This window comes from Corvus kubaryi, unplaced genomic scaffold, assembly GCF_017639235.1.
Source record: "Corvus kubaryi isolate FWS band 111438036 unplaced genomic scaffold, C.kubaryi_AGA036_p1.0 134, whole genome shotgun sequence".
In the NCBI taxonomy this organism is placed as follows: domain Eukaryota; kingdom Metazoa; phylum Chordata; class Aves; order Passeriformes; family Corvidae; genus Corvus; species Corvus kubaryi.
In genome coordinates this window covers 5,327,535-5,346,731 of record NW_024580668.1, presented here as the reverse complement: position 1 = coordinate 5,346,731, position 19,197 = coordinate 5,327,535, and the positions used below count along the sequence as shown (strand labels likewise).

The window sequence follows — 19,197 nt, the reverse complement described above, 5'->3', positions numbered from 1 at the left end:
AAAGCACAGGGCACAAATCAACAGTGAACAAACCAGAGTAACAGAAAAGCCAGGCTGTTAATCTTCATAATGTGCCTCTCAGAGGGGATTTCACTTGAATGTTATTTGCTTTAAATATGATACTGAGTGGTGGATATGCAGTAATAAATAAATTAAAGGCCATATTTAAGTCAAACACTGTCCCCCTGTTGACTGCAGACCCAAGTGTGAGAGCTGCTAACAGTGAACTGTGCAGCTCTGCTCATCTGCATGACTCGCTGAAGGGAAAAGCACTGGCAAGTTCCATCATTGGTGCCCTGAGAAACTCATTTTGGGGGAAAATTAACCTGTTTAGTGAGGTTTATGGTCTCAGCCCAAGCTCTATGACTGCTGGAAGTATTGTGGACACTTTTGCTTCCCTCTCCCCCTCTCCACACTCTGCTTATTGATTTTCTCCACCAAGGCTGAGCAGGCAGGAGGCTGTGCTGGAGCCTCCCCTTAGCCTGCTGAGGAGGGGAGCAAAGAAAATTCAATTAGACTTTCAAGGGAGAAAAAAAGGACTTATCCCAAAAGAGAAGCGAACTTCTTGGTTACTTTATTGCTGCTTTTCTTCAGCGTTTTTCTCTGCTGCAGCTCCTCTCAGCCTCGTGGAGCCTCAGGTATTACAGGGTTTGTTTCCTGGCATGGCTTGACCTCCAGCCTGGGTTCAGAGTGCCAGGCTGGCCATGAGCCCTGCTCCTCCGGACTGCTGCACTCTGAGATACTTTCTGACCAAATTCCTGCCTTTTTTTTTTTTTTTTTTTCCTTTCAAGGGATTTTCCATCCTGGATTGGCCAGGAAACACGTGCAAGTTGTGAGGGAGACAAGCCTGAGGTAGAGTTTGCTCCTTGGGCTAGTAAATGCAGTTTATTAAGTGTTTGGGGCATACACAGCTCCCCATCATTGTACCTTGAGGTCAAATAATCTCTTTACTAGTCTAAACCTATCCTTCTCCTTCTGCCTACAGTGCTTTATCAAACTTGACACACTTGGATTTAAGGAACAAGTGTGACAGTGTCACAAGCCCGTGACTGACAGCAAGAAAAAATGAAACATGGGAAACTCAAAGGATTGAGTTTCTTTTTTATATTAAAATGTATAAACTACGCCTGTGGGGATAAAATGTAAGATCTTTGCAGGAGGAATCAATGGTGGTGCGAGCAATGAGTTAAACTTTCCCAGCAGCTGTGTGAGCTGCATTTTTATAAGATGGTTTTGAAAAAATCATTGAATAGGAGGGGAAAGTGGGTTAATTTCTTATTGAACATACTCAAATAGTTATGGACTTATTAAACAAATTCTCCAAGGGAACAAGGTGGTATGACAGTCCTACCACATATTAAGACCACATTTGCTTGGTTCAGCAGTGCAGACATCCTTTGTTCTTGATAAAGTTAAAATTAATAGCATGTGGCATTGCAATGACTATATTAATTAGCTCCTTGGAGTCCTGATCAAAAATAGGGGTCTGCTGAGCCAAATGTCATCCTGCATCAAAGTGCTCGTGGCAGATCTGCAGCAGGTCCCTGCTCCCAGGTGTGGGTGATGCTGGCAAGGTGAGGAACACCTTTTTTCAAGGTTAAAGGAGGAAGAAAATGAGATAGTTAAGGGATGGGATTGCTCCTACTCTGGCTGCTGACACCTCACAAAGCCCTGAGAGCAGAGCCAAGGCAGCAGGGATCACCATCAGGCTGAGCCTGGCAGGAGGGGACCGGCAGCAGGGCTGAGCTGCCCAAGAGGAGAGGGCAGCAGGGACATCCATAGATGAACCTGATACAGGACAGCGAGGGGCTGCTCCCCTGCAGGCGACAGCACAGCCACGAGCAATGCCACCCAACCCAGGGCACAGCCTCTGGCACCGCTGCCCCTCCAGTGCCTCCCTGATTTACTGATACTGAACATGCTTTCTGCTCTGTCCGTGACTCTCCAGTTCAGAGGTACTCCCAGATTTTTCATGAGCATTTTGCATAAAATAGATGCTTCTTCTCCCTTTTCAAATGCTAGGCTTTATGAAAGTTTACGATTTTTCCTTGTTATTTTTTTTCCATTTCTACTGGGAAAATCTCATCTCTTTGATGTCTGTCTTCAGCTGACAATTGCCCCTAGCCCATGAGAACTCAAAAGCTTCAAAGAAACCTCAATGAACTTCTCCTCAAAATAAAAAGTTCAGCTAAAAAGACCTTATCCATTCTGTCATGCTTTTTTTCCTGGGAGAGGAAAGGCCCCCATGGAGCTGTGCCCAGCAGTGCACTCTGCACTGAGAATTACTGAAGTGAAAAAGCCACAGGAGATGAGGAGCAAATCTCACATGCTGAAACCACCTGCAGGTGAGCAGCTCCTCCAGCCCACCAGATGCATCCTCTCCAAAGGCCAAGGATGAGAGTCACACAGTACAGCCCTGTGCCACAGCATCCTATGTCCCAGCAGGAGCAGGGGTGAAGATGAGTTTCTGGTACCCCAGGGAGAGAGGAGGAAGATGGATCTCCACAGACAAGGCACTTGAGTAATGGGATACAAATTTGTCTCACTAATATTTTCTTCCCATACACAGAAAACTTAAGTGAATGCAGGAATATACTGGGAATGAACCATCAGCTCAGAAATTTGCTCCCCAGTCAGGGTTAGTACTCCACCACCACCACCTTTTCTATACCCAAGCGCTTGTTTTCCGAATAACTCATTAGCTCAACTGATTCATCATCATTGTATGTTTGGGTTTTTTTAAAAACCCACACCTAAGAGATTTTGCAATTGGATAGAAGAAATGGTATCCATGGAAGGCAAGACCTGGGGGAGATGTTACTGGAGCACGATGAGTGAGCTGGGCATTGGAGGCATCTCCAGCTTCACAGGTGAGAGTGGCTTGTACCAGAGGGCAAAGAGCAACCAGAGAGACTGGGAAAGTAATAACCCAGATTTGTCTGCTTAATGTGAGGGAAAGGAGGGGTGTCAGCACTGGGACTGATGGGTTTGGCATTTAATGTTCTCTGCTTTAGGGCTCACCCTTCCCACCTCACCAGCCCAGGACCCCTCAGACACCTTTGCTCATCCACCGTCCTGTGACCCTCAGCGAGGGGCAATTTCACAGCAGGGAAAAGGCAGTGGGGACACCATGGGAGCCCAAATTCCCCCCTGTCCCCCACCTGGGTACCCCTGTGTCCCACACGGGGATGCTGCCCATCCTGCCTGCCTCGGGCAGGACACAGAAGCGTTTCTAAACGTCAGGAAGCAAAAGTGCCATCTGTGAGTCTCGAGCAGATGCTGCACAGAGACGAGAGTGAAAGTCTTTAAGGGAAAGGAGGGGGAAAGCAGAGAGATGACAATTAAATAGCTGTTTTAAATGATCTGAAAGATTAAAGACAGATGAAGGTTTTTGGATTTTTTTTTCCTCTGGGAAAAGCAACTACGAGATTACCTTCATTTCTTCTGCCTTCACAAACTGTTGGTAAGAGGAAAACCTAAGAGCTAAATCAGTCGGCCACATTTCCTCGTTTTTTATTATCTCTCCAGCTGACATCTCGGGAAGGGGGAGGGAAAAAGAAATCAAGTGAATTAAAACCAGTTGGGGGGGAAAAAAGAGAAGAAATTATGTAAGAACTGGCAAAACACAGCAGGCTCAAGTGGTTATGTAAAGCAATGAACACAAGAGCTTATTTAAATTAGATCTAGCTGCGAGACAGAGCAGAGTGTAAACGGGCTGGGATTAGGCAGGCTGGGCTGTCGTGCATATGCTGAGTTAAAGCCCTGGGTTCCCTGAAGAGCCGATGAAAAAAAGGCAGCTTTAGGGATGCTCCCACCACAACAGATGGGCATCGCTGCTGGGGCGGGGGTCCCTCTCCATCGCTGTGGGGATGGATCCAGACACATTTACACACCAATATCTTCATTTCCTTGTCTACCTGAGGGTGTGGCAGCATTGTGACCTGATGGGACACAATCCTGCCACAAAGGTGCTATTTGTGGTGCCATCAGAGGGGTGAGTGACACTCAGGACTTCTCTGGGGTAGTGAGTGATTTAGAACAGCACCGTTATTAAAAGCTACAGTAGAAGTTCAGCTGTGACTTAAGGAAAAGAAATCAACTTCAATTCTTCTAGTCAATACTGTGTTTATTCTAGTATAAACACAGGATTCCTGAACCATTGACTAATCCTGGATAGGATTTGCCAGCAAACCTGGAGAGAATTCAGCCGCTTGGTTTTATGGCTTGCTATTTTCACATAATATAGAGAAATGCTTCTCATGTTTATTTACTTGGCACCACAGATCTGATGGTGAGCAGGGCCCTGCCTCCCACAGCACCAGAGCACTGAGCACATTCCACCACCCTGCCAAGGTGCTCCTCACCAGAGGAAAGTGTAAGGGCATGTTTGCAACATCATATGTGGAATTTATAGCTCTGTGAACCTCTCAGACTGACAGGAATTAAATAGATGACCCTTGGAAGAGTGTGTAGAGAGCATGATAATGGATGTCAAGACTCCTGGTCCTCCCTTTCCATCCCCTTCACACCTGAGGCTCTTTGGCAGGTGCCTTCAAAGGCATCGCATGAAGAAATGTAGGCAGAAATAAAGCTGAGGAGCCCCTTGGGCAAGCAGTTGTTTCATGTGCAGAGTTATTTACTCTACAAATCATCCAAACTGTGAGCAGGCTTCACAAAACATGATAAACAAGGGCTCTGCAGGGATGGGTGAGCTGCAGCCATGCAGGGTGGGCTGAGGCAGAGCAGATCCACAGCATCCTTCAGAAGTGTGAGGAGGTCCAGAGGAGTTCCCCAAGTGCTGCCCTAACAAATGAGCAACTTGGAGCTGCTGGAGCTGTGGCAGTTTATGGAGGAGCAGGGCCTGCTGCCATGTGTTTTAATAAATGGGATCACACCAGCTGTCCGTGCAAATAAAACATTAGCATGTGTCAGACACTCTACCCAGGCACTTGCTGTAGCTTAGGGGACATTTTGCAGCAGAGCCATCCAAGCACAGGCTGTGCCATGCCAGTGCAAAAACATCTTCCCCCTGTGAATTTTGGGGTGCCAGGAGCTGCCCACACCCAGCTCCCCTTGCACGTGTGTCCAGGCTCAGATAAAATCCTGGGATTTTAGGTTGAGGAGCTGCTGACTCCATGTGTAGGGACTGACAGTGCACCAGGATTCCAGGTATTTCTTTCAGCTTCTCCTCTTTCCCCAGGTTCTGCTGTGAACCTCTCCACAAAACGGGTATGAAGGCAAAAAAGTAATAAGCGGGAAAATCAATTTGCACAGCATCTGGCCAGTAAAATTCAGAGCTTTTTTGAAAACCAGGGCTGAGAGTGTGCAGTGTTAATGGCACACGGGGCTGCACATGGTAGATCAGGACTTTCGGTGGGATCCTGTTTTGGGGAAGCTGGTCCCAGAGCCAACCCCACAGGCACAGACCCACAAGTGAACAGGGGAAACCTCTCATCCTGCCTCAGAACTCTTGTATCTATTGCTGCCACAACAAGGAGCTTTAAAACCTCCTCCAGCTGAAGCGCCATGAAAACATGAATTTACTTGTATGGCTTTAAGAGGTGTTTAATCTATGTGGGAAAAGGTCCTAAAATTGGCTACAGTGCTTTTCAGAGGATGTCTGCCAGCTACGAGTTTACTAAATAATGTGGCTGTAATGGACTTACTCCTGTTACCAGATCCCAGTGGATGCCAAAATCCGAACCAGACGTCCCTGACTGACAGAAGCAACATGAAAACTTGGCAATGAAGAATACATAATAAGCCAGATCCACAGGCTGATTTAAGCAGCTGCAAAGACAGTGATGAGCACAGCTGGGAAATAGTTCTAAGAATTCCATATCTGAGACCACACAGGGCTTATGCCTCGATGACAAGAGGTGAGATGTGCCCGGCGTACGGCTCGTGAGGACACGCAGTGTCACCCTGCAGAACATTTCACTCACTGCTCTTCCTGATTATGTGCTGCCCTGAACAATTTGTAATTGCTAGAAGAATATCAGTAATTACCTCTTACAGTTGATGTGGAGCTTAAGTGGTGAGAGTTAAAATGTGCAAGAACCAAATATCCTGAGTGTTGTTTGAATAATTACTTTTTTATTATTATTACGAGGAAACCTGGTTGCTCACATTCAGTCTAATTTCACTCAGAAATGTCCATTCAAACTTGACTATTCAAAGCAAACACTGAGGAATTTTTTCAAAATCGGAGATATTAAATTACTACAATCAAATAGGCCCTTCCAACTCAGAATATTCTGTGATTCTGTGAAATATTTGTTCCCAGAAGTTTGTTCCAGAGGAACATTCTCCTGTAATGATCCCAGCAAAACCATGGCTCACACTGGGCTCTGAGGATATAAATGGTTACAGTTGCCCTGTTCTGGAACAGGCTTTCAATCAGTCAACAAATAAAACCACTTGGAGAACTAATGGCTTTCAAAAAAAAAAATGCCAGTTTGCTTTAGACAGTTTGCCAAACAGGAATAGGAGCAAAATATGTTGAGTGATTTATTACAAGTGTTTTGCCAGCTCGAGCAAGTTCATCATTGCTCTCCTTAATTTAAAGACAGAAAATGAATGCAATGAGTTGCAGAGATGCTCTGAAGCAGCTTGAACGCACCACGAAAGACCAGGGCTCCAGATTGCCACCCAGCAAGACCTCTGCACGTCACACTCCACATCAGCACTGCCCTTTCTCTCCCGGATCTTCCATCATTTGTCTTTTTTTAAACCTCTGCACAGCTTACGACGTGAGAGCGCCGGCTCACACGCTGTGCGATGGTTTCCATTAACGCACTTCAAACCTGACTTGCAGCTGCTTTGCTTATTCACTCCAGAGCCTTCCCCGGTCCAGGGCCCTGCCTCACATCGTGTGATGCTTCCCTGTGCTCAGAGGAATGGAGTAAAACCATGAAACAAGCTTCCTGTCCTGGCAAAGCCACTTTTGCAGCCAGATCCCCCGAGAAGGAACAGATTGACATGGTTTGGGGTTTGGTTCTTCCTTCTTCCCCAACAGCTGCCTTTTTCTTTTAACTTTTAAATTAATCCACTAGTTAATTAAATATAAATACATGAGGAAAAGCCCACAGGTGAACTTCACACACACTTAATACATTCATGTCTGCCTTCTCCTGACTTGGCTAATGGGATAAGGTATAGCCTGAATAATTGCAAGACTGTAAGGTACACTGAGAACTGTTTAAAGTGTAATCTCCAAAGATATGGATAGGAAATAATCCTCTGGTTTTAGCCCTACCATGGTAACAATGAGCATCGGTTTAATCCGAGGAGGAAGATGAGTGGAAATAATGCATTTCAGTCACATAGTTCTCAAATCAGATGGCTCACGTCTCCTCAGAGAGTAGAGAATTTGGGTTAAGTACACTGGGCGGCTGCTGACAAAACCTTCCAGGCATCTACAGGAGAAATGCAGCCCTCACCACCTCAGATGAAAGTTGGGGATCATAACAAAATGCAGAGGGAATCTAGGGCTTCTATCAGGGCTTGATTTTGGTTTACTGAACCAGTACAGAGGGGAAACTGAGAGAGTTATGTCTAAACATTTACAGGCTCTGGTCTTAAATCTAAATGCACAAACCCTCACCTGCTTTTAGTGGGAGGGAATGGTTCTGATTCATTTCCATTTAAGTTCCCTCCCTTTAAGTGTGGGAACATCCCAGGGACTCCAGTACACATGCAGCTTTAAATTCCAACTGCCCGCTGATTAACCCCACCTGAAATTCATGTTCCAAATAAAAAATTGAGCAGCTATCACATGCAAGCCTGGCAGCCAAGGGACTGTGGAGATTGGTGTCTTGATCTCTTCTGTCCCTCCTTCCGTGTCTCTTACATTTTTCAAGCCCGATGCTCCAGTAAACAAATGCCTCAACCCACCAGAGCACTGGAGCACGGCAAGTGTTGATGCTGAAATCCGTTCCACGCATGGGCGTGTTGGATTTAGCACTGAGTGGAGAGCAGCGAAGCTGTGCTGAAGTCAGGAGGGGCTGCTGATTAAACCAGCTATGGATTTCCCCAAAACAGCAAAAATAGCAGCCTCTGGCTTCCACGATGCAGCTCCTTTTCACATGCCTGTGCTACACCCTGTGTCCAAAACTTTCTGAAATTAGGAGCTGTCACTACACTGAAGAAAAGGGCTCTGGATCAACACAGGGAACTGGAAGAGGGGGAGAGATGGTTTTATTTCCCTTGAACTTGGTGGCCGCTTTCCAGCAGAAAGGAAGGAGATGCAGAAAATGCAGAGAAAGGGTGGAGATTTGGGGGTTTCTGGCGATGAACTGCCGCCTTTGGGCGGGACCCAGCGCGACACGGCAGAGCGGGGCCGGCTGTCCCGGGCTCTGAGGCACCAGGAGCTCCGGACCGGGACGAGGGAAGCTCCGGGCACGGGAAGGAGCTCCACGGAGGGTTGTACCGGCCCGAGGCCGGATTAACCACCGAGCAGGATTTACCCCGGTGCTCTCTGCTGAGCGTGGTGGGGCAGGAGAGGGTGCGGGGAGGGGCGAAGCAAGCGGAGCCGAGACCCCCACAAATCCCTCCTGAGCGCACCCCGGGCCGGTGCGTCCCGTCAGGGCTGCCCGGGACATCCCCTTCCCGAGCCGGTTCCTGCTCCAGCCTCCCACTCCTGCCCCGCCCGGCTCCGCAAAGTTTGGCCGGCCGGGGGAGGAGGCGGCTGCCCGGCCCCGGTCCCCGGCCCCCGGCCCCTCACCTGGATGACCGTCTTCAGCGTGGAGGTGTCCACGATGGCGGTGCAGATGAGGGAGTCGGGATCCTGGTCCTTGCCGTAGATCTGCCCCATGGTGAAGATCATGGGGATGGCGAGCAGGAAGGAGGCGATCCAGATGCAGCTGATGAACTTCTTGGTGCGGCTGCGGGACATGATGCTCTTGGCTTTGAAGGGGTGGCAGATGGCCATGTAGCGCTCCACGCTGAGGCTGGCGATGTTGAGTGCCGTGGCATAGGTGCAGGCGTCCCGGAGGAAGTAGTAGCCCTTGCAAACGGCTCCCCCGAAAGCCCAGGGGTGATGGACCCAGATGAAGTTGTAGAGCTCGATGGGCATGCAGAGGAGGAAGATGAGGAGGTCGGAGAAGGCGAGGCTGGCCAGGTGGTAGTGCACGGTGCTCTGCAGGTTCTGCAGCGACTTCTTCCGCACCAGCGTATACGCCGTGATGGAGTTGCCCACGGTGCCCACCAAGAAAAGAGCCAAGTACACGACTGTCACCATCACTTTGGAGTAGATATCGGTGTTGACGTCCAGGTCCTCCTCGTCGGGCACTTTGGGGAGCAGGTCGGAGCGGTTGGACGCGTTGGCATAGCCGCTGGGGTGCGGGTGCAGCTGCCCGGCGGGCACGGCCGGGGCCGTGGCGTTCGGGTGCATCCCCGGCGCCGGGCAGCACCGCCCGGGCCCGCCGCTGCCCCCGGCGGGGAACTTGGCTCGTTTTAATGCGGCGGGAGGAGCCGGCGGTCCCGGGGCTGCCGCGCGTGTGCGACTGCGAGACGCGCCCCCCGCTCGGTGCGAGCGCCCGCGGCCCCGGCTCCCTCCTCCTGCGGCTCCGCCGCGCACAGATGTGCCCCGGCAGCGCGGAGCCGCCCCGCACACGCACACACGGACCGGGACACGCACACACCGCACACACGCACCGCTACAGGCGCACACACACACCCCGCACACACGCTCCGCACAGCCGCGCCCTCCCCGCCGGTCACCGCAGACCAACCCCGGCCCCACCGCCGAGAGGGGTTTTGCAGCCCCAGCGCGGTCCCCAAAGTGCGGACCCGTGCTGGGAGAGAGGGAGGGAGCAGGTCCCGGGCTGGGCTGCAGAGCCACTCCCCGCTGGGACTTCCCCCACACTTTCTCCATCCCTAAGTCAGACACGGGCACGGCTGGAAGTTGAGGGCTGGTAAGGGGCTGCTCGTGAGTCCGAGCCCCCTCCTTCATCCCCCACAGGGAGAGGAGAGGTATGAGGGGTGCTCTGACACCTTTGTACATCTGTATGTACTGCTGATTCCCAAATATCCACTCAGCTCTTGCTGCTGCTGGGAGAAATGCATTTAAATGAAGGGGAAAACGCACTTAAAAATACCTACCTGTGCCCTGACCTGCCTGGAGCACCCTCAGTGCCGTGGCACAGCTGCTTTGCTTTGGCCCCTATCAGTGACTTTTCCCTTAATACCTTCATATTTGGGGATGTGGATTCCTCTCTGAGCTTTCCTGTTGTAGGGACAGTGAGGGTGTCATGGTGATTCTCAAGGTGACAAAGGGATCCTCCAGAGGGAAAGATTCCCCAAGGGTGAGTGGTTTGTGATGGGGTTACCCTTTCAGCCACCCTGTAAAACTGGTGAGATGTTTGTCCACCCAGCCGTCTCTGAGATAAAATCTTTAAAAATGCAGAGAGGAGATGGAAGAAAATCCCGCTCAGGACATCACTGATTTATCCAAAGACAGCCATAATTTTTCCTGTTCATTAGCAGATGCTGAGTACCTTGCTTCCAACAGCCAGTGAGCTCTGTGTTCACCCAGACTGCTTCCCTAGCTGATGAAAGATGTCTAATTCTTCGGTCAATCAAATCATCTGTTGCACACAAACAACAAACGTTCCCCAGCAGTCAATATTACCCCTGGTTTTGCTCCTTTTCCCTCCATCCAATAAGAACACCATGGAAGACTAACCAAAATCAGATTTATTTAGCCATGTTATTCATACCAATTTGGAGAGAAATATTTTCCAGCACTCATCCCACTCTAGTTTAAAGAATGACTAATAATCTCTTAACACCAATGTTCCTTCCATTTAAGCTCTTCTGCTATGAAATTTCTGTTAGTCAAGAGGAGTTCGTCAGAGTTGCTGTTCCCAGCTGGTCTCCCCCATTGTTACTGGCCCTTGGACAACTTCTTCGGATGGATCAAGAGCATTTCTCCTGGAGAAGGAAAGTGGAACATGAGGGAAGGTGGTGGGGTGTACTGATGCAGCTGGGATGCAAACTGTCCCCAACTGTCCCCACTGTCCCCAGCTCTCAACTCCCAAGATGGGGGGAGCTCAGAGGCCCGTGATTCCAGCACAGACCCGCAATTATGGACTAAAGCAGCTCTCCCACAGATGCAGCAATTTCCTTTGGGATCTGTAATGGAGAGTTATTGTCCCTTCTGGTGCTGTAGCTTCATTTTGGCCTTGTGAAAAGCAGTTGCTATTCCCACAAACAAGATACCCATCTGCTGGTCTAATTTTGCAGTGTGGTTGTGCACGTTTGTATCAATAGCTGTCTGCAGAAATGCTCTGCTTTGGGTTTTGTTGCCTCGTGTTTCTGCACACAGGTGATGTGCAGGCACGGCTGATAACGAGGAGGGAATTGCCCCAGCAGCTGTTCCTGAGTGCTCCGTGTGCTGCCTCCTCCACTTTCCCTCCATGCCAAGTACTGGCAGGAAATGTCAAGAGACATAGTTTAAAAATAATTCTAATTGGAAACTGAAATAGCAGGTAGCTGGAAATAATGTGGCTGTTGATCTACAATCAGCACTTCAACAGGATAGTGCAGTTTGTACCACCCAGATCTCTCCTTTCCTATAAGTGCATGGGGAGGGTCCTACCCCAAAAGCTGGTAGGGACCACCCCAAAATTGGGCCGAGTGCTCCTATGAGGAAAGGCCTCAGCAGCACATTTCTGTGAGCTAATTAATTTAATAAATTCTAATAATTCCTTGGCAAATCGGCCTCAGCCACACGTGAAGGATTCTCACTCTCATGGGCAGACAGCTGTGCTCTGTTGTCTTTCTCACAGACAGGGTGTTGAGCAAAGAGCTTGTCTCCTGGGATGCAGCCTTGCATTCTCGAGGCAGGGATCAACCTCTTCCCCTTTCCAGAAAGTTTTTGCCCAGGCAGGTTCCCCCTTCTGTCCTCACCTCCCTTTTACAGAGCTGGGCACCTACAGCTGGCCCGTGCCTGAGCCCCTGCCAGCCCTGGTCTCCAAGCAGGCAGAGGCTGAGCCTGCCAAAGAAGACATCCAAGATATCCACCCCTTTCCCATCCCACAGCCACCCCTTTCCTGCCTCTCTGTGCAGCACCTCTTTTCTCTCCCCACTGCCAGCGCATGCCCCGGGGAATTTGTGAATTCCCTTTCTACAAAATGAATGACAAAAGCATCTCTTCTCACCTTTACTTCTGCTCCCAGAAAGGTTTTAATCCACATTCCCTTTCCAGCCAAAGCAGAGGCCAGGATGAACCACTTCCTTCTGGTGCTCCAAAGCCTCCACCATAAATCCCCACTGTTTGTTTCGGAACCAGCCGACCTTTTAGCTAATCTGGGCTCCTTTTAATATATTTTGTGTGTGTGTCTGTGGCTTAAAAAAAGAAAAGAATCATGGAAACCAAGAGATGCCTGATCTCAAATATTACAGCAAGGCATTTACTTAAAATCTTGCTGGAAAATGTCACCCAAAGACCTCATCTATTTAAACTGCCCAGACTTCAAGCCAAGGGTCCCACTGTGCCTCAGATGTGAAGCCTCACTCCCTTTTATGTAGACTCAAGTATTTTTCATCTTTTCTTTTTCCAGGTGATTCCAGTCACTAGGAATTTTTCATGTTAATCCTATTCCTGCCTGATTTCACCAGGTGGGATTTTTCTGAAGGGCAAGGGAAGCATCAGAGGGAAAGCTCTGCAAGACGTTGGTGCTAAGAGACAGCATCAACCTTTTTTCCATCGAGCACCCAGCCCCAAAATGCTGTTAGAGCAGGTTCATGAGGCAGGGGATGCTGGACCGATTGAAGCCTTTAAAATCAGTTCCCAGTGGGTTCACTGTAGACAGGCTCTCCCCTAAAAGTCAGGAGTATCTAAGATGGGCTGGCAAGGTAAAATTCTGGAGTGTACAGGGATTTTTGGGGGGCATGCTGTGCCTGAAAAGCAAGGAAGTGAGGGAGAAAGGGGTGATAGAAAAAGGGACATCGATCAGCTTTGTTGGTGGCAATATTGACTGGATCATTACTTACAGGCACTTCTACATTCAACTTATTGCAAAATAAAGTGTTGGTTTGGCTGAGCAATAAACAATATTTACTGCCTTTGGCTGAACTGATTTTTCAGAAGAGTATTTTAAATCAAACCAGTTGATACACAGGAAATTTATTGACTCTGGTTTTCATAGCAGATTCACCCACTGAGGCTCTGCAGTGTGAGCACGTTGATGTGTGGGTTGACAAAGTGGACAGACACGCCCAGAGCAGAGCAATGATCACACACCCCAGCATGTGTGCTCTTGGGCAGCTTTAAAAACCAAAAAGGCAGCCCAAAACCCAGAACTCACTGTGATGTGTATGGTGCTACTGGTAAGAGAATCACCCTGAAGAAGGATCAGTGTCTGGGAGGGAAGAACTGGGAAATAAAGCGTCCAGGCACCTTTTACAGGTCCTGTGTTCCGTGTGCTACACAGTCAAATTCAGTCCTTTACTCAGGCGAAACTCCTTCTAAGATAATGAATGTACTGGTTGACAGACCCTGTAATATTTGTGTCAAACATCAGAGACTAATACATTAACTGGACACACACAGCAGATATCAACTGTTTTATCTTAGAGATAAAGGAGTTTGGGGTCCCTTGGGCTGGTACTGCAACAAGCCCAAATCTGATTCCTCAGGGCAATAAATGCATTTTATCTTCATTTATGCAGTACAAGTGCTCACCACAGACAGTCGTGCTCACACACTGCAAGCACAGTTTCTCTTTGGAAATCCTGGGGTTTATTCCAGGAACAAATATTATAAAAAAGAGACAGAGGAGTCTAAATGGAAAGTTTGCACTTGCTGTGGCTGGGACCCCTATCGTGGCCCCAAGCAGTGCACATGCAGATGGCTGGTGCTCTGCTCCCCAGGGCTTTAATCTGCTTTCGCAGCCCTGGCAGCGGCTCTGCCAGCCCTGCTTCCAACAGCTCCGCACAGCGGTGCCGGCTCGGAGCACAGCCCTGGCTGCCAGGAATGCTCCAGCTCCAGCTCAGCTCCATCCCTTCTCCTCACACACTGCGCCAGCATCTTTCAGGGAATCTCAGAAGTCAAGTCACAGATCAACCTCATCTTCTCAGCCCTCCTCCAAATAATTTATGCGATTTTCCAAACTTTTGGTGTGCCTGGCAATTGTAAAAGTCAAAGGAAAAAGCAGCACAGTAAAAATCCCTGGCAGCCAAATGCTCTTTGCTGTCTTTTCCCAGTGACCTTCCCATGTTTGAAATACTCCCAGATCCTTTTAAAAGCCTTGGATTTCAGGAAACACACAAAGCACCGGGCATGCTTTGTGCTCTTTCCTGGTGTGAGAATTTTTATTAAATGCTGGAAATGCCGTGGGCTGGAAGGGATTTTTCCTTGGCTCCATGTCACCGAAAAACAGGGCATGTCCAGACACCCCTCCACCTCAGCCCCTCGCACCAGAAAGCCCCTTTCCTTCTCCAGGGAGACCAGCACTGTGGGATGCAGAAGGGTCAGCACCAGAAAGGCTCCCAGTGGAACTTTCCTGGGACACCCTACGCTGGCTTTGAGTCGCTCTGTGACATTTCAAACTCAAAAACTTGGCACTTCTTCTCTTCCAAAGCACGCTGTGACCTGTGCAAATGTTTATTACTGGTTCTCTGCAATCCGGCTCGTTCCTGCTATTCTTCCTTTTAAGAGCCCATATCCTCCTATTTTTTCAAGCACTGACACCCCGAGCCTGGGCTGCTCCTGAGCCTGGGCTGCTCCTGGACCCAATCTGGCACCCCTATCCCTGAGTGAGGAGAAGGTGCTGACACTTCCGCAACCTCTGAGGGTATGACAAGGTCCCTCCTGATCATCACCAGGCAGAAGAACAAGGGGATGCTGAGCTCCATCCCTGCTCTGCAGCTGCCTGGGCACAGCCTGACCTCAGCCTGGAGAATCCCAGATTCCATCCTGCGGTTTCCTCACTGATGTCACTGCAGGGCCTGCTGCTCTGATGGGGAATGTGAGACTCAGAGGAAGGGTTTATTCACACTCCTGTGGCCAGGAAACTGCCGGGATCACTTCGTGGGCTTGCCTGGGGTCCTTTGTTTCCAAGGGAGTTGCTGTCTTGCTGAGCCACAATCTCACACCTCGGGCTGTGCTGGCTTCCTTCCTCCCCTTGTCCAGATTTACCCAGACAGTAAGTTCAGTTCAAGCATCCTGGACCAGAGATGACAAAAACATTATTAAGCCTGTTAGAGTGAGCAGAGAGTCCCTGAAGAGGGATTTTTGTTTCTTCTGTTATGGTGGAGAGGTTGTTGCAGCCAACCCAAGGGAAAAGGCTCCCACGCTCAGGTAAAAGCCCCAAATCCAGCCCAAATCCAGGGGCTCTATAGTGTAGAGCAGCCCTGGGACTGCTCTAAATTAAACTGTAAGAAAACAGCCAAAGGAAGCAGGAGATAAAGAAAAAATTACCAAAGAAAATGGCCAGGGAAGTTCGTTCCTTTCAGCCTGTGTTAGAGAGGGAGCTCATTCAGTGCCTTACAGTGATAACTGGGGCTACATTCAGGCCCTGACATCTTTTTTTTGTCTCATCAGAGCTGTTTGGGGAACTGCAGGTACTGAAGAAATGTCAGGAAAAAAAAAGGGCCCAGCTTGTGGGAAATAAATCTTTGGTTGATTTAGTGAAAAGATGTTTACTGAGAAGGGGAACTCTCTGGACAATAGCTATCTTTCTAAAGACTCTCATAAATCGCAGACAAACTGTTCTGATTCCAAGGGAAAATATTTCCAACTGTTTCACTGTTAAAAAATAAGTTGGACTTTTTCATCTTACAGAAAACAATATCTGCTCTTGTAGCATCTCTTTGGTTTTGATTCTAGAGACTTCCCTGTTCTGCTTCTTGTCCTGCCTAACCTGGAATATCATTCCAAAGCCTAATGCCAAAGCAAAGGCATGATCCTGTGGTATCTTTGCTAGAATTGGTAACTGGCTCCTCAGAAAACACTGCTGAATCAGAATCATAGAATGGATTGGGTTGGAAGGGATCTCAGATTTTGTTCCAACCCGCTGCCATGGGCTGGGACACCTTCCACTAGACCAGGTTGCTCAGAGCTCTACCCAACGTGGCCTTGGACACTTCCAGGGATTCAGGGGCAGCCTCAGCTTCTCTGGCCACCCTGTGCCAGGGCCTCCCCACCCTCACAGGGAAGACTTTTTTCCTAATATCCAATCTATACCTGCTCTCTTTCAGTTTGAAGCCATTCCCCCTTGTTCTGTCCCTCCATGCTCTTGTATAAAGCCTCTCTCCATTTTTCTTGTCGCTCCCTCAGGTACTGGAAGGCCACAATTAGGTCATTCCAGAGCCTTCTCTTTTCCCAGGCCCAGGCTGCAGTTTTTCTCTTTTGTTTACAAAGCCCATGTGTACAGATGTTGAAACCAAAACAAGTTCACTTTTAGTGCAGTACATGATTTTACAGCAAAACAGAAAAAGTTGCACGCCCAGCCTTGAATCCAGGTCTGAATGCCTGAGGAAAAAAGTCTGGAGAATGATTTGGGTAGAAGGGTGCATTCATACAAGAAATTGCTAAACATCAGCAAAGCCACACTGGTGACAAGGATGTGAAATAGGTTAGAAAAATTAGCTGGAGTCCTTCTTCCTCCATCATCAAAGAAAGTCATATTTCGCCAGGTGGCAAACCAAAGTAACGATGACAGAAACTGCCACAAAAGCAGCTGTGAGAGGAAGCAGCAGGCAGCTGCACAGAGTTCAATTAGCAAAATGATTTCTTTAAATGACTTGGTTCTCCAGAATTTGCTCCGATCCTTCAGCAAATTTTGCAGCCACGGGTCAGCTTGGCTCCGATATTGTGTGAGGTTCAGAGAGACACTTAAAGCCCCTGTTTTTCCTGGAGGTACGCTGGCAAGGTGAGCAGGTCGACCTCAGTGCAAGGAGAAATGTTCCTCTGCCAGGGAGGCACAAGGAGAAACAGAGCTATGAAATTCAAGAATTAAAAGCCAAAAGTCAAGCTGAAGTCAAGGTGGCAGGATCTGCCTGGATTTTGTTTGCATAAGTAATAGTTTTAGAGGGCAGAAGTGCCCAGGCAACACTTTCTGTCACCTCTACAGCTTAATTTGCGAAGCAAGGCCAATGCTTGGAAATGGTTTTCCAGCGTTTGGGGCCTATAATAATATGGGGCATATAATAAAATGTGGGAATTTGACCATAAATGCCAGGAGTTATTGTTAAAGATTTTTAGAATTACTTTTAAAGATTTTTGGGAGTTCTTCACCTGTTGTCCCCAGACAAGCTTGGCTTCAGGGATGTCTCATTTGAGTGTCTCCCTGGAGAAAGAGAGGCACCTGAGACACCTCAGTGGATCATAACTGGGAGAATAACAAATTACAGCACTGATGAGCCTCTGAAACCACTGGCAAACGAGCTGAGCAAGTCCTAAATTCCTCTTTGTGAGGACTAACCTCTGGACACATTAGGAAGATGTGTAGTTCCCACCTGCTTGTATCTGTACCTTAATGGAGATCTTCACCTCCCAGAAGCCCCTCCAAGGAGCTCAGAAATATACCCCAGCCCCCTGTGAGACTCTCTGCTTTCCTCGATAAGTATGCAAACCCATTTTATTACGAGCCTAATATGCCAGATAGAAGGAGAAATTGATAGTTTGCCATATAAAGAGATCTGAGGTACACTTGAAAAAGGGCAAACCTGCAAGAAGTAAAATCCATCTTGTGTTGCAATATGAGGAGATCACTTTATCTGTTCGTCTTTTATTGGAATAAAAGGGCATGTGTAGGTATTGAATTAGCTGCGTGACATGTCACAGGCTGAGCTTGAAGTATGAAAAGAAAGATTTTGATCAAATGCATGCTTGCTTCAAGATGTAAAAGGGATGATGTGAAGCAGCAATTTTGCAAATTTAAGCGAAATTGGTTTAGAGCAGATTTTGACAGCAAATAGAGACAGCAAATGTGACAATCCTACCCTCACCGACCAACCAACCCACAACAAGCCCAGCTGCAGGGTCTTGTCACTGCTGGTCCCTGCCCTCCTGCAGCCCATGATGGGAACTCACCCAGGGCATTTAGCACATCACTCTGTGAGCAATGGCAGTTCACAGCCCTTTGGCTGGCTCTGGCCTCAAAGAATGGAAGAAGGGAGCTGAAGACAGGGAGCCCAAGTGGGTACTTTTGCTTGAGGGGTGACTCCTAGTCCTGTTTGGCTTTTGGACCTAATCACAGAGGACTGGGGAGAAAGAGATGCTCCTAATCCAGGAGAGGAGCAATAGTCTCATGTTCAGTTCCTGACAGGTTGAATTTCTTCTTCAAGTGCTAAAAGTCAAGGAGGTAAGTCAAATCCATTTCTCTCTATAGATTCTCCGTTTTTCTAATTGCAGACTTCCTCTCAAGTGCCATGCTCATGGAGGACTCAGAAGACATGAAGCTATTTTTACTCTTCATTTAACTCTTCTCAGCCATTAGCAACTGAGAAGTTGTGATTAGTGCTGCAAGCTCTCCTGTAAAACAGTTATCCAGTGAATCACTCTTCACTGACAGGGCTCTGCCCACCTTCCCACCAGCCTCACCAGGTGATAGCCTACTATTATAACTCCTCCAGGAGACAGTTATTTCATGGAGACATTCCTTTTCTTCCTCTCCTGCCTGGTAGGGAGCTGCTCTGCTCAGCTCCATGGCAAACAGCAGCTGCTGCTGGGCGTGACCCTTCCAGCCAGGGTACCCTGACGGATGGGCTTCAACTGCTCACCCACCAGAGAGCCACAGGGAATGATCCTGCTGGCTCCAGGGAGCGGATAAAGCTGGAAATAAATAAATGTCCCCCCAAGTTCCTGGAGAGCCACTGTCCAGGACATGTAGGGGGATCTGAAGTCATAGTTCTGGTTTGTGAAGTTTTCCCCATGAGCACCAGTGCCCTTGCTTTAGCCACCTCCAGCTGGATCAGGAGGGCATTCTCCCAAAAATGAGGAATTCCCTCCAGTGTCTGGTGCACACAGCACTCCTGTCCCCCATTCCCTGCTAAAATCAATGCACAGCAATGCAAAATCAAAGCACAGCAGTCTGAGTGTCTCATCTGTGCTGTGTCTCACCAGGAGGAGGAAGCAGAAGCAGATCCAGACCTGCTGCAACACCTTGTCCCATGGTCCCAGGGGATGGGCTGGCCTGGGCTGAGCAGGAACATGGTTATCCAGAAACACTGCTATTGATCATGGCA

At 48.6% G+C, this 19,197-nt stretch overlaps 1 protein-coding gene across 1 annotated transcript in view; it reads right to left on the bottom strand.

Moving 5' to 3' along the window:
- Positions 1-9,766, bottom strand: part of NTSR1 (neurotensin receptor 1) — a 54,737-nt gene extending 44,971 nt beyond the window's left edge. The window contains exon 1 of the mRNA XM_042046349.1: positions 8,726-9,766. Within this exon, the coding sequence (XP_041902283.1) occupies positions 8,726-9,394 (669 nt within the window). The 5' untranslated portion in view covers positions 9,395-9,766. The remainder of the gene's footprint in view (positions 1-8,725) is intronic.
- Between the last annotated feature and the right edge of the window lie 9,431 nt (positions 9,767-19,197).